The 14,770-nt window shown below is 40.7% G+C and overlaps 1 protein-coding gene across 4 annotated transcripts in view; it reads left to right on the forward strand.

Annotated features, from left to right (window-relative positions):
• tiam1a (TIAM Rac1 associated GEF 1a) overlaps positions 1-14,770 on the forward strand; it is a 70,628-nt gene that overhangs the window by 36,083 nt on the left and 19,775 nt on the right. For 3 of the 4 annotated variants that reach the window (XM_089126557.1, XM_089126556.1, XM_089126558.1), the window contains 11 exons: positions 1,476-2,403; positions 3,126-3,606; positions 4,769-4,941; positions 5,447-5,671; positions 6,306-6,491; positions 7,927-8,073; positions 8,326-8,400; positions 9,900-10,073; positions 12,256-12,360; positions 13,015-13,096; positions 13,188-13,274. In XM_089126557.1, the coding sequence (XP_088982683.1) occupies positions 1,486-2,403; positions 3,126-3,606; positions 4,769-4,941; positions 5,447-5,671; positions 6,306-6,491; positions 7,927-8,073; positions 8,326-8,400; positions 9,900-10,073; positions 12,256-12,360; positions 13,015-13,096; positions 13,188-13,274 (2,653 nt within the window). In that variant the 5' untranslated portion in view covers positions 1,476-1,485. The remainder of the gene's footprint in view (positions 1-1,475; positions 2,404-3,125; positions 3,607-4,768; positions 4,942-5,446; positions 5,672-6,305; positions 6,492-7,926; positions 8,074-8,325; positions 8,401-9,899; positions 10,074-12,255; positions 12,361-13,014; positions 13,097-13,187; positions 13,275-14,770) is intronic. The other variant, XM_089126559.1, reaches the window with a different exon arrangement.

Below are 14,770 nucleotides of genomic sequence, written 5' to 3' on the forward strand. Positions count from 1 at the left end.
AATGGGCACATTATGGGACTGGCTGTAATTGCTTGTGCAAACTAGGTATCACAAGCATGAGCATTATGAGGCATCATTAACTTACATTCTGGGATAGCCTTCATGTTGGGAGTGTGTCTATGATGCCTTAAAATGCTGCTTCTATATGTTTTTGAACAGAATAAATATATCTCATGATTATTCTCCTACAATTATTTTTTACTTACCAAAGTGATTCGATTAAAAAAACCCTTCAACAGTACAAAATGGATTCTTATAACCAATCCCTTTTACTTTCTTAGAGCTAATTCATCTGGATTTTACCCTAATTGAACCGTTCCAACAATTTCAAGAGGTTATGACTGAGTAACACATAGTGTGAACTCTTTAATGGAGGTCATTTTAAAAATCCAATGATGTTCTCAACACAGGGGGTTGAGAGATTTCACATCCCACCCCTTCGCTCACTCTCTTGTGTCTTTGTGTGCGTCAGAGATATTTCTGCTGTTACGCTGCCTTCACACTGGCAGTTGAAATCAGCTCCGTAATACGCAATACGTTCCCAACGGACGTCGTACTACACAGTGAAAAGCGTCGGACGCGGGTAGAACAAAAATGGCGGAGAGATTAAAGTTTGATTCTGTCAGTTCTGTATGATCTCTCTGATTAGGGTTATGCTGCGTGAGGAAAGTTGCTCAGGACGTTGACATGTCAGGTCGGCTAAAAAATGTGACATAGTGGTCAATAGTTCAATGTCTACCTTCAATTTAATTGTATTAACTGCCCTTATAAACGTTAGAAAGTCATGAAAATAAAAAATGACATCACAACTTATCGTTATAAAATCAATATTTATTTTATTAAAAGTTAATAATTCAGGTTTGTTTATCAGTACCATAGCAACGGTCAACTTCCGCTGGAATTGTCGGATAGGAACCGCCCGTAGCTTTTCGCACGAGTTCAAATTTTTGAACGCATCCGGATGACCAACGGACACGATTTTCTTCGCACCGCACTCGGTCGGACCCGTTTCGGACCCATTCACATGCGGCCTGCGAATCTCTATAGGAAATGAATGACTTCCGGTCGTTTCGCAGCCGCATCGGAGCTGATTTCAACTGCCAGTGTAAAGGCGGCGTTAGACTCTGATCACATGCAATTCAGCTCTCACTTTTAGAGATGGTATTTAGAGACTGCATTTCTGCTCTGTAGGTACATTCTCTTTCATTCTGTTGCTTTCTCTTTCTGCACTGTAATAATTCTTAAAACGTACCGCCTTACATACAGTAGGAGTTGGATCTAGCAAGTATGCTGCTTTAGAGCTGCAGTGACTCTTTTAGATAGCATCTTAAGAAGAATGTCATGTTTGCTGGTCAGTCAGGTTTTAGCCCTATCTTTGAAATGTCACACAGGCATATACAGACTTAGTGTTTGGTGGGTCTTAACTTCATCCATAGGTAGGGACATGTCCTATATCTAACCCATGTCTTTCACAGACGTTAAACCATGGGAAATGTGGAGAGCCAAAATGGAGGCCACGCCTACTACAGTGAGGGGCATGGCCACCTTTCACGAAAGCACATGACCCGATCACTTCGCATCTCCAACAAGCAGTCTCGACGATCGCGTCATGCCTCAACCAGCAAGGCTGAACACCGCAACTCCGAGACTAGCACAAAATCTAGCAGCACACCTTCCATTCCACAGTCCTTAAGTGAAAATGGCCTGGAACCCTTCAATGAGACAGATGCTTTGGAGGGCTATGGGGGCACCATTTGGGTGGACCGGATGGCCATGAACTTGCGGCCGATGTCCTTCCACGACAACTTGGCGGATCCCACCATCACGCCTGGCTCCGAAGATGGAGTTGAGATGGACACAGTGGTGGCAGATGGTTGTGATGATGATGGACTTTTCACAGGTGAGGACACATACCTGCAGAGGACCAGAGACGGTCCTCTGGAAGGTGGCAGCTTCAAGAAGAAGCGCTCCAAATCGGCAGACATGTGGAGAGAGGATTCCATGGAGTTCTCCCTGTCGGATCTAAGCCAAGAGCATCTGACAAGCACAGAGGAGATTATAGGGACAAATGAGGATGAGGACAAAAGCTTTGCCAACTGTGGAGGACGGCGTCGCACCTCAAGCCCACGGACTCTCGAGTCTCACTCAGGAGATAGAGCTAACTCTTTAGATGAACTTTCCACTCTTCGTGGCTCCCACCATCTCTATAATGGTCACAATCCCGAGAGGACGGAAGGAGCCGGAATGAACGACGAGATCTTGTCTCCTGCGGAGGAGGAAGGGAGTGGATATGGAGCGTACACTCTTCCTTGTCGTCGTTCTCACTGCCTGTCTGAAGGACTGTCCAATCATAAGGCTACCATCTGCTCACGTATGCAGGGACGGCGTGCGCAAACAACACATGTAAGTAATGCCTCTGGCAAATGGTCTTTCACATCCTCTCAAAATAAAGACTGTAATGAGTCATGTGTACTTTGCAAACTTCCAAACCTGCCAGATAGTGTCGTCCATTTATTTAGGACCTAGTTGTTAAAGTGCAACAACCAAGAACTAGATAAAGAGCTTTTTGGATTCTCTTTGGAAGTTTTAACTTTTAGTTGTAGTAAAATGTGAAAGATAAAACACTCTAGGATCTTTAAAATCAAATTCTGATTTTGACTTTCATGTTTGTGCATATTTTATGTGATCTGAACTGTCTTTGCTTGTCAAAGAGCTTCCAATTTTGAAAGGTCTCAGGGGACACTTCAAACACAACTTTCATGTTCAAGCCTTTGGCAGCTACTTTGGACAACAGTGTTTTTGAAACGTGATATTTCCCATAATCTACCTGTGAGGAACTGCAGTGTTTCTGTGTTGGCAAAGGGAAGCTGCCCCTTCTCCTTAGAATGTCTTCCTCTTTCTGTTCCTCTTTCAAACAAGTTGAGAACAAGAACATAGTCTCTTCCTTTGTGTTTATCAAAAGAGGAAAGAACTAAGAGCCGTTTAGAAGCTCAATTGAAGTTAGTTTTGAATTGTCAAACTATTTCTGAGAAGGAATTTTAGGTTGTAGTATGTCCCACAGGAAGTGCTGTCACTGCAGAGGGAGTGTCATCTTTAATCTGCATTAACCTGGTCTGTGTGTGTAGGATATCACAGCTTGTGATGGCAGCGAGTATGGAGACAGTGGTATTGACGGTGGTGCAGCTGAGGTCGAGCACTCCTCGCGCCGTTGCAAGGCCATGTCTGCGTCCTTCTCCGTCTACTCCACGGCTAGCGGAAGCATCTTCGCGGGAAGTGACAGTGGCAGCAGCAGCGGAGGTGGAGGAGACCGTGAACGTCAAGCTGGAGGAGATCAAGGTGTGTACGAGAACTTCCGTCATGAGCTGGACTTGAACTCCAGACAGACGCGGGAATTTCTCGAAGAAGCCAGTTCGGCTGCAAGCGATGAAAGGAGCAGTGGAACGCTAAGCTCCGTTTACCCCTCAGACATTCTGCTTAGCACGGTGCAGGGCACTGTGAGGAAGGCCGGCATACTGGCTGTGAAGAACTTCTTAGTACACAAAAAGAATAAGAGGGTGGAGTCAGCAGCAAAAAGGAAGTGGAAGCAGTATTGGGTGTCACTCAAAGGTGAGATACAAGCTATGTTTAGAATAGCTTATTGCTCTTACTATTACTGCAGTATATTGTGTGTGTACTGTGCGTTGGACACCTGGATGTCCTCCTACATTTGATCAAATGTACAGTATACAATAGAGCGCACTTCACTTGGTATTCTGTCCCACAATACAAATCGTTCTACTTGATCTTTGCTTTTTAAACTCGTTGATCCTGCTTCAGTTATTAAATATCACGCACTTGCTATTTCACATCGGGCTTATTACACCAAACCCTTCAATAAACATTTATTTTTTAACTCTGAGCTTTGGGTTTCCGGCTATTTGATGCGTGTACCTTTGCCTTGACTTTTCAATCTAATTTTAGAGACATTTCTTTCAGTAGTTGCTATTGTAAAGAAACACAAAATAGTATACTAGAAATTGTTGGTCATCCTTTGTGTCAGAACCATAATCAAGTTTTCTAAAGAGTTTTCTACAAACCTTTTGACATCTATTAAAGGATTAGTTCACTTTTTAAAAAAAACTTACTTTTACGTTCGTGACTCTCCTGTTCGAACTCGTTCATCAAAATGAACAAATCTTTTTTCGAGGCATATCGTTCATTTCATTCGTTGAATGAACCAAATTACTCGAAAAAATATTTGTTCGTGTTCATGAACGAGTTCGAACTGGAGAGTCACGAACGTGCATCACAGAACAGAGCAAGGGGAGCATTTGTGCTTATAAAACTTAAACTTTTTTATTTATTTTTTAAATGACCGTTCGTTTCGCTAGATAAGACCCTTATTCATTGTCTGAAACTCTCATTTGGACGTTGAACCGTCTGGTGCCCAATGGAGAAAATCCTGGAATGTTTTCATCAAAAACCTTAATTTCTTTTCGACTGAAGAAAGAAGGACATTATATAATTATATGTCAGCAAAAGTATCAGCAAAAGTTGTTGTTTTTTTAAAAGTGAACTACTCCTTTAAATCTAATGCAGCTCGTCCCTATACGCTTTAAATATAATTATCACCGACAACATCCTTTACACAGCTGTTTATCTTATGACAATTGTGGGGAGCAGATAATCACCTCAGTTCTGCTTCATGTAGATGAATCAAGATCCTGAAACTTGTATTACATTTCCAGTTACATGTCTTCTGATCTTCCTTCTCAACTTTTTCTCCAAGGATGCACTCTGTTTTTCTACGAAACGGATGGGCGTTCAGGGATTGATCACAACAGCATTCACAAACATGCAGTCTGGGTGGAGAACAGCATTGTCCAGGCTGTACCAGAACATCCCAAGAAAGACTTCGTGTTCTGTCTGAGCAATGCACTGGGAGACGCCTTTCTCTTCCAGGTAAGTCTTGACAAATCTCAAAAGACTAATATTAATGTGATTCCAGTTACTTTTAAAATCTAGAATTGTTCAGGGTATTATTTGAAATCCTTGGCGTGGTTTCATTCCATACATTTATGATGACCTGTATCCAGTTGATAAAGAATTGTCCGACCTCAATACACATGGTCCACTGTTTCATTAAAAACTGCTGAATGATATTTCTAAATTTATGTGGATTTATGCTCAGTGGCATTTTATTCTGTGACAGGTGACAGCATCCTACTTACCATGTGACATTCTTAAAGGTTAAGTAGTGGCTTGACAATCAAATTTATGAGACTGTCATTTGGTATAAAAATAAAAAAAAGTTTAGTGCTGAAAGTATCTTGTTGTTGGCGATAAAATGATGCCTAGATTATATGCCTAGAGTGCCAATTTTTAGATACTGTTTTTCCTATTGTTGCCAAAATACCAGTGGGCATCCTATAGAGAGGATGTAATGGTCTGATCTACTTCATTTTAGACATCAGGTCAAACAGAGCTTGAAAACTGGATAACCGCCATCCACTCAGCCTGCGCTGCGGTCGTCGCCCGGCAGCACCACCACGAGGACACAGTACGATTGCTGCGTTCTGAGATCAAGAAGCTTGAACAGAAGATCGACATGGATGAGAAAATGAAGAAGATGGGTGAAATGCAGCTCTCTGCTGTAACGGATGGGAAGAAGAGGAAGACTATCCTGGAGCAGGTATGCATCGACCACAAATGCAAATTTCTAGGATTAGGCTTTGGTATTTACCAATGGTTGGTTAAAGATATATTTTCAAACTCATGCCATTGGTTGAGCCAGTTAACTTGAAACTTGAGCCGCTTACTGTGAAACCAGGCAATAAACTATTAACCTTTACCTATTCACACACACTGCTGAAATTATGCTTTAATGCTGGTTTACTTTATTAACTAGCGCATAAAGATTTAGTGTTTTTGTGATGATACTGTATATTTGTGCAGTTTCTTTTTAATGTGGCTACTAAACTAATCCCTGACTGATGTGATTTGATTCTACTTACATAAAAGATGAATGTGTAAATACGCGTCTATTCACTTATTTGTGTGTGTGATGTACTTGTCTGTTGGTGTGGAGGTGGGCATACTCCTCCGTGGTCTCTGAATAGACGCAGGTCATGCTGGCTTGGAGGAGGCCTGCTGACTAATGATTTATACCAGCATCCTCCTGCAGTAAACAAAACCCTATTAATAAGTTACACTGCCCACACTCTAATAGTCAGCAGCTTAAGGGCCCTCATCAGTGTGCGAATGCAGAGCATTTTTAAGTACTAACAAAGTAAAAAAAACTTAAATCTTTGTTTCCTTTTGTTCAGATATTCCTCTGGGAGCAGAATTTGGAGCAGTTTCATATGGACATGTTCCGGTATCGCTGTTACCTGTCCAGCCTGCAGGGCGGCGAGCTTCCAAATCCAAAACGCCTACTTGCTGTTGCTTCCCGCCCCACCAAACTGTCCATGGGTCGTCTTGGCATTTTTTCAGTATCATCGTTTCATGCCCTGGTATGAAATCCACACCCACAAACCTCCATGCTCAAAACACACTCAGTATCAGTGCATAATTCTCTCTTTCTCTCTGTTTCGCACACATCTTTTCTCATTCACACGTTTAGTTAACATCCTCTTCAGTTTAATCCACTCCACAAGAGCCCAGTGAGCTCTGAGCTGCCTGCCAGCCTGTTCTTGGCTTAAGTCCTAACAAAAACTGCATAACAAAACATGCTGTCGTCATCGTGTTTTTGTCATTCCTGTGGCTCAGCAGAGAACGTACAGAATGGCGTAACATGCAGCTGTATGACCTCACCTCAGGCTTCACAGTGTGGTGTAGGAAAGCAACTCCCATTTTATTGCGTAACTAATTGAGTTCCTTGTAAATGAAACCAAATTTGACAGAAAATCAATTGAGTTTTTACATAATGAAGAGAGATGGTTTTGTTATTGTATTTTAAAAGCATCATCTCTAATCACTGTCTTAAACCTTAAATGTTTTTATACAATTTCCTTTCTTGTTTCTTCTCTCTTATAAAGCAAGCCACAGGATTTGTCTTTAGACATTGTACTGCAGATGTCACCTAAACTACCAAGGTTTTATGCTTATGGGAAATCCTCCATACAGACTGATTACTGAGGAAATCCTTTATGGCTTCTGTGACCACTAACGTTTATTATCCCAGAAATGTCAGTGTGGTTTCGTGTCGGGGTGTGTGAACAGGACATCTCCACACCATGGCAGTTTATGTGTGTGTACTGCTTCTGAAATGAGTCATGGTGTCAGATTTTTTCCCATCACTGATCTTCATTTGAAGCCTAAAGGCAAAGGGATGTTTTTCTCCCTTCTTTTTCCTTATATTTTCTCACAGTGTCACTGAGGCTGTTTAAAATCAATGAAGGCTAAAACATCTAGGCAGAGTAAAGGCCTGTTCACACCAAGAATGATAATTATAAAAATAACTAGATTAGCATCCACAGCAACAGACATTAACATGAAACTGCAGTTATGTTGTCTGCCGCTCGAGCTCTGTGAAGTTGGGTGGATTCTGACTGGCTTTTTAATGTTTTAAAGAATTTCTGAAAGTGATTACACCAATATTGTTCGTTGTGTCGTTATCATTATAAGTGTGGTGGACGTTGCTATTCTTTTAGAATTAGACTTTATAGTTATAGTTTTTGGTGTGAACAACCATCAAGAGTCATTATTTCCTAAATAAAACTGTTTTGTGTCTTGCATAAATGTTTGATACTAATTGTAGATCTCACTATTCATGGAATTGGTGAAAGACATTTTGAACAGTGTTTATGCTGTATTTTCCCATTATTTTTGGGGTGATCTAGCTCTTTAAAGATTGACTCCATAGTAACAAATGCTAAATGTTTTAAAACTGCTTGATACTCTCTTCGATGTTTATTGCCTTTCTGTATGCATGTTTGTGTTGCACAGGTGGCAGCGAGGACGGATGGGGGAATTCGGAAACGTACCCAAGCCCTGTCTCGTTCCTCCAGTAAACGGAAGAGCCGATTCTCCTCTCTATGGGGTCTGGACACTACCTCAAAAAAGAAAACCAAAGGCAGACCCAGCATTAACCAGGTTCACATCTGCTAGACATCTGCTACAGTCTGTTTATGGCACATTTTACATGTTCTCAATAGAACGAATCACTGTTGATTTAGTTTGTTTGTGGTATAAGTACATTAAAATACCTTCAAATCATCTCACACATTTATGGTGCGACCCAACTGAAGGTTCATGATCTCATCCTCCCTTGAACCATCCATAACATGCTATTTCGCAGATGATACTCCAAATTCGTCTCAACTTGTTGTTTTTTCTCAACCTAAGGTGTTCGTAGACGGGGAAGAGCCGGTTAAGAGGAATCTCGAGCACATGTTTGAGGACGCTGGAAAGGAGACACTGGTGAGGACGACGCTAATAGTTCACAGCATGCTTTTCATAATTAAAACTCTGTCAAAGGCAGAACGCTTAAGAACCGAGATGTCAATGCTGTGTGGATCTCCCAATGGGAACTGGAAAGAGCTAGAGAGAGAGTTAAGTCACCCAAGCTGGGCTGCAGGCCCTCTGAGAGAAGCGGCGGGAGGCCGAGGCTCCTCTCCCACCCGGCACGTCCATTAACAGCCAGGAGAGGAGGCAGATGGCGGGTGTTTTGGGAGGGGAGTGCGTGTGTGTGAGTTGAATGATTGACAGAATGTTGGAGTGTATAATGTATTGTCTGCCAGTTTGTGAGTGTGTTTAAGTCCCACTGACCCATTTCCCGCTCTCTTTCACCATGTGTGGGCTTGCTGTCTTTCCATGATGGGGGACCACCATCACAGCTACTCTGTGGGCAGATTGTTGAGGGGAAGGGGAGGGTGCTAGGCTGTCACCCGATAGTGTGGGATAAGCTATCTGAGCCAGGCAGCATGCCGTCACTGACAGCAGGCCAGACCCGCTGACAGACCAAAGAGCCCCCGAAAGGCCCACAATGCACTTCCCAGCCGGTACACATCAACCCATCGATCACCCGCCAGACTAACTGCGCCGTTGTCAGACAGAGGCGCTGAGTTTTGCACTGGGCTTGCCTTGCACATTGCTGTGCTTGGATGCCAGGTTAATTAGTATCAGATTAGATATCATCACATTGTCTGCTGCATCGATCCAGACAGCCCTGCTTAAATGTGATAAGCCCAATTTGTGCAAATATAACCAGGAAAATGACACCTCAGTAAATCTGCATTCAGAGGTTTTGTGATATTGTCTTTTGGTAATCACCTTTCTCATGAAAACATGAAATTGACGCTGTTTACTTTCTTAATACATGTTTTTGGTGGTGTTGTACAACGATTATCAGTAAAAATAAAAGAAAACAATCTTCATTGCAAAATTTTCCTTTTGGGTGACAGCATTTAAGATGTGTGGGCTATTAGTTAATGTTAACCAATCAATCCAAGAAATTCCCGATGGATTGGGTAATATATCGGCAGTCATATAATAAAACAGACCATGAAATAGTAAAAAATAAAATATAATTCCTGGTGGTTGAAATCAAGTTCTGTCCTAATTTTTTCAGGATTGCGCAATATTTTTGCAGTCATATCGGTATCAGTAAAGTAAACTAAACCATAAAATATAGTATACTGCAATACAAAATATATATAGATATCTACTGTCAGCTTGGCTATTATTTAAAAATAAAATGAATTGATGGTATTGGTAGTTTGCATAGCAGTATGTCCCCAAATTTACATTTTTTATTTTTTACCATCGCTTTGGCGCCCCCATGGTGCTGCGCCCCTATGCGCCGCATATAGCGCATAGCCACTCTTTGCGCCACTAGTTAAATAGGTTGTGAAAACCATTTCAAGTTGACATTATGCACATTCAAAAACAGTTCACTTCTTTTTTTTTTATTGTTTTAGCAGAAGGACCAAGAGGGTTCGGTGAAAAGCCTCCCCCAACACAAGACGGACAATGAAGTTTGGGTGCCCGACTACCTCACGCCGTCATGGGTCTCTTTACCTGACGATCGACCTGTGTTGGCTATCATACAACCGGGGGAGACAACCATGGAGGCCCTGGAGTTACTGTGCAGGGTAAATGTCATGGATACTCACAAGCAAAACTTTTCAAATCAAACAGATTACCTTGAATCCGCTTAAACTGAAGTTGAGGCAGTTAACTGGATGCTACATTCTTATCTTACCTATTTTAACCATGCTTTCTTCCAACAAAATTTCGGTGTCTGCCTGATATACAAATCAGCCTACGTTATTGTGACCGTAGATATCCATAATAAAGGCCAGTTGTCTCTTCGGCGCTGCTAGGCAATGGAGGTCGACGTCCGCAACTGGCGGCCATCTTGTCACAGGCAGCTCGCTCACTCGTAACATTGTGTGTCAATGGTGCATGTAGTTTTTAAATAACCATGTCTTGATCAATTTTCTACCGATTTTCAAACGGTTTGGTTTGTTATAGTTATGAGACTGCATATTTCTGAATAGTAAATGTATAAATAAATAATCATCCAGAATTATAGCCACGTTAATAACGTTTGTAAGAAACCAAACCGTGTGTAAATCCGTCTAGATTTCAACGAGATAAGAGTATTTGTGTTTGTGCTGATCACTTATCAGGGACCACGGAGCCTGCCAGAAAGCTTGCCTGTGACAAGATGGCCGCCGGTGATGACGATAGAGACTCCGCCATAAGACATCTAGCCTTTATTATGGATATCTATGATTGTGACAAGATTAGTATATATAGCCACACCCACTTGAAAGTTACCTCAGAAATATTATATATGATTATTGAAAAAGTAGTTCAAACATAATTGATTTTGTTGTCCTGCTTGTCATCTTTTGTCATGAGGTGTTAGCTACAGATATGTCAGCTGTGCCATTTGGTTCTTTTGCAAACAAGATCACAGTTTCACCATACAGTCAACTTGCAGCCCATCTGCAACAATGAAGACGAAATGTAATACCTAAAACACACTTCAAAATCATCAAAGCAGAGTAATCTTATGATTCATCCATAGCAAACATCTCATGTTACACATTTCCTGAAAACACGAAACTTGCCCACCCCTCCTTTGATGGAGGAGTTGTTGAGAAAGTACTAGAACTTTCCATTTCCCAAGGCAAACTGCTGAAGTGTCAGTGAATTATTTCTCCTTGCGGTTATCTTCCTGTTATCATTCTGCTGTAGTAGAGTATTCTAGAATGCTCTTATCCACACTTCTCGTAAATATGTCTTTAAGCATTTATGTAGATAACACACCACGTCTTATTCAAACTTGAATGCCAGCAAAGCAATCACACTACAGATACTCTGTCCAGTATTTCCATTTATTGGTCATCTACATATGCATCTCTTTAGATAGTCTGTAGCAGAAAGAAATATAAATAAATTATCCTGCAATTAAGTGGCCGCACTAAATCCCTGAAATGGTTTTCTGTCAAGCCCTGAAATAAAATATTAACCAATTCACTGGAGAACATAAAGTTAACATCCTCTGTCATGGACAATTTTTTAAAGCCTTTTAAGATGGTCGTAAGTAACAGCGCAGATTAAATGCTGACTTTTATTGCTGAATGTAAATAGTTTCTTGATATTTATTTCGACTTCCTCATCTTTCTTTTTATACAGCTCTCTGGAATACCTTATTCTGATTGGTCAGTTGCAGCATTCTGTAGTCAAATATATGTCATGTCATCTCACAGTGTCCACTTTCTTCTTCTTTCTTAATATATATTTCAATAAAACAATATTTTATGACCTTTTTCACTTGTTTAGTAACCATGTAAGTGGGATAATGTACAGTCTTACAGTTTATGTTTATATTTAGTGTTAATATATTATAGTATATTATAATTTACTTCCTGGTTCTCCTCAAACTTAAGACTTTGACTATGATAGCATGTTATGAACTGATAAACAGCTGCAAGTCCATGTCCTATCTGGTCCATTGGGACAAAGAAAACGTTTTTTGACGAGGTTATTCAGTACTTTTATATGAAAGACACAGGGGTCTGAACAAGGCTCATAACCTCAGAAATCTCTTGAGGGCTTGAGCCATGTTATCCATCCCCCATCTTTCCTGCTGAGTGATCATAGGCTACAGACCACAGTGAGCTGCCATTTAAGGGATCATTAATGCACAATCCTTCCAACCAGTCTAACAAGTTTCTTTTTTACACAATTTTAGTGTATAAATACACAAATGCTAATAAGAAAGTGATTACAACCACATAAACTTGTTTTTTCACTTCACAGGCTCACAAACTGGATCTTTCCAAGCACTATATACGGTTGAAGTTCCTTGTCGACAATCAATTGCAATTGTATGTCCCCAAGCCTGAGGAGGACCTCTGTGACCTGGTGAGTCCAACGAAGAGAGCCTGTCAGTGGCCACAGCGTTTCCTGGACAGTTAAGAGCGCTTAGCGGTCACAGACTCAGCGTGGGGTGAATTTATTAGACTGTGACGGGCTCTGCAATGTGCCGCAGATAGTATAAAGTTTTAAAGTTCTGACTGCGATGTTCTAAACTCTCCGACAGCCTTGAGGCTGCTGCATATGTTATGAATTATGTAGAAGATGCATGTAGTGCATAATGCACTCTGAACAGTTCTTCTATCCCTGTGTGTGTGTGTGTGTGTTTGTGGAGTCTGGGGAAAACCACCTCTGCAACCACTTTGCAACCTCAAAAGCTAATTTACTTAGCTCTTTTTTTCATGGTTGCTCTTCTTAGATGACAGATAATCTTTGCGTTTTCCGTGTCTCCTCTCATCTTTTCACTTTCTCTCTGTAGAGACTTGACTTTCTCCTACTTTTATAATCCCTAAAATGATCAAAGCCTCAGTTTTGTCTCAGGCTCTCTTGAGAATCGGCTGTTTTTTATTTAGCATATATACGCCATGAATTTACGCAGACTAAGACATTTTCAATGATTAATATGAGCTCTTTCATACTGTAAATGAACTGTACATCCTAAGAGTACAATATGACTCTTTCTCTCTCTCTTCCTTTGTTCAGCTGTTCAAAGAAATTGAAATTTGTGCCAAGACAAACAAAGTCATCCAGTTTGATAGAGATGAGTCCTGTGCCATAGGCTATGGTAACAATACTGTTTTAGTTTATTTCTGTTTTTATTCCAGTTGATTGTTCCAGTTGATTGTTCAGTTTATCTCTCGTTCTATCTCATCCAGGTTTCTCAGTGGCCGTAGTAGAGGAGGATGGACGCCAGCAGCTTCATATCACTGATGCGAAAGCCGGAGGTCTGGCATTCGCCAAAGGTGTGTGATGGAACTCAACAGATAGCTGTTCTTCATTATAGCCAAGCCATATACAGTGTTGGGGAAGATACTTTGAAACTGGACACACAACAGTCATTCTGCAATAGAGTGATTGCTAAAAATAAGAATTTACTTCAAAGAGATTAGAATCTAGTTTGGTAATGCATTTCTCTTTAGTTTACGGGATGCTTATATGAAAACAGTTCTTAGATTATGTATATACTAGTCTCTATTCGGCAGCTGTTCCAAGTCCAAATCAAAACCTTATTCCGTCCTTCCCACGGTAAACGCCTCACCTGCAGTAGTCTGTAAAACTGCTGAGAAATTAGCAGGGGAATATGAGTCTGAACTGAGTTGACTGACCCAAATATCCACTGGACTGGAGGAAAATCATTTAAAAAGCTTTCACATGAGCACAGGATTACTAAGAGGAGCAAATTAAAATCATTACACACTGCCAGTGATATCTGTGCCAAGCGAGTGCACTCATTAAGAGCAACCTTTAGAACGGGTTCCGATACTCTCTGTTCCAGGAAGTCCAGTTATTGAGCTATGTGGAACTATAATTAATTAGTGGCGCTTTCTAAGATAAGCATCGCTATTATTATTGCTTATACTAAGGGTCGGGGATTTTTGCTAAACCCCAAATAATTAAAACTGTGTGACTGAATGCACAGTATACAAAGAGCATGAACTTTCCGTGCTGCAAAAACCCATTTAAGGCCATCCTTAAAAATGTTTTGGTTTGCAGTAATAGCAGACAAAAAGGACTATTTTGGTCATGGCGATTACGTCGGATATGAATTTAAACACATTTGCATTTTGTGACGTCTCGGACTGGGTCTTCAACCCATGCCTTCGGGCACACCATTGCAAACATCATTCTGATACAGGTTTGAAATCTTTGTCAAAAAACATATTTATTGCATTAACTCCAGCTGCATTGATTTGGAAAAAAAATAGGCAGAATCAATAATACATTTTTTTTAAAAAGCCACTAGATTTCAATGAAAGTGGATTTTCAGAGGGAAACAAATAAATTAAATGACTCATCTCACCCACGCCGACCAATAAAACAGGCCATTTGGCAGTTGGCACCATTCGTTTATATTTGACCCATAAACCTCTGCTATTATTAACGGAAATCAGTGAGGTCAAATGGCAAAGTGTATTGTAGAAACTATAGGCCTATTAAAGGGATACTCCACTTTTTTTGGAAATAGGCTCATTTTACCACTCCCCCAGAGTTAAACAGTTGAGTTTTACAGTTTTCGAATGTATTCAGCCGATTTTTTGATATTTAGAAGAATATCAGTAACCAGACAGTTTCTGGTCTCATTGACTTCCATAATATATTTTTTTCCTACTATGGAAGTCAATGAGACCAGAAACTATCTGCTTACTGATGTTCTTCTAAATATCAGAAAATCGACTGAATGGATTCGAAAGCGGTGAAACCAAACTGTTTAACTCTGGGGGAGTGGTAAAATGAGCCT

The sequence above is a fragment of the Pimephales promelas genome, chromosome 23 (genome assembly GCF_988280905.1).
Source record: "Pimephales promelas chromosome 23, fPimPro1.hap1.1, whole genome shotgun sequence".
Lineage (NCBI taxonomy): Eukaryota > Metazoa > Chordata > Actinopteri > Cypriniformes > Leuciscidae > Pimephales > Pimephales promelas.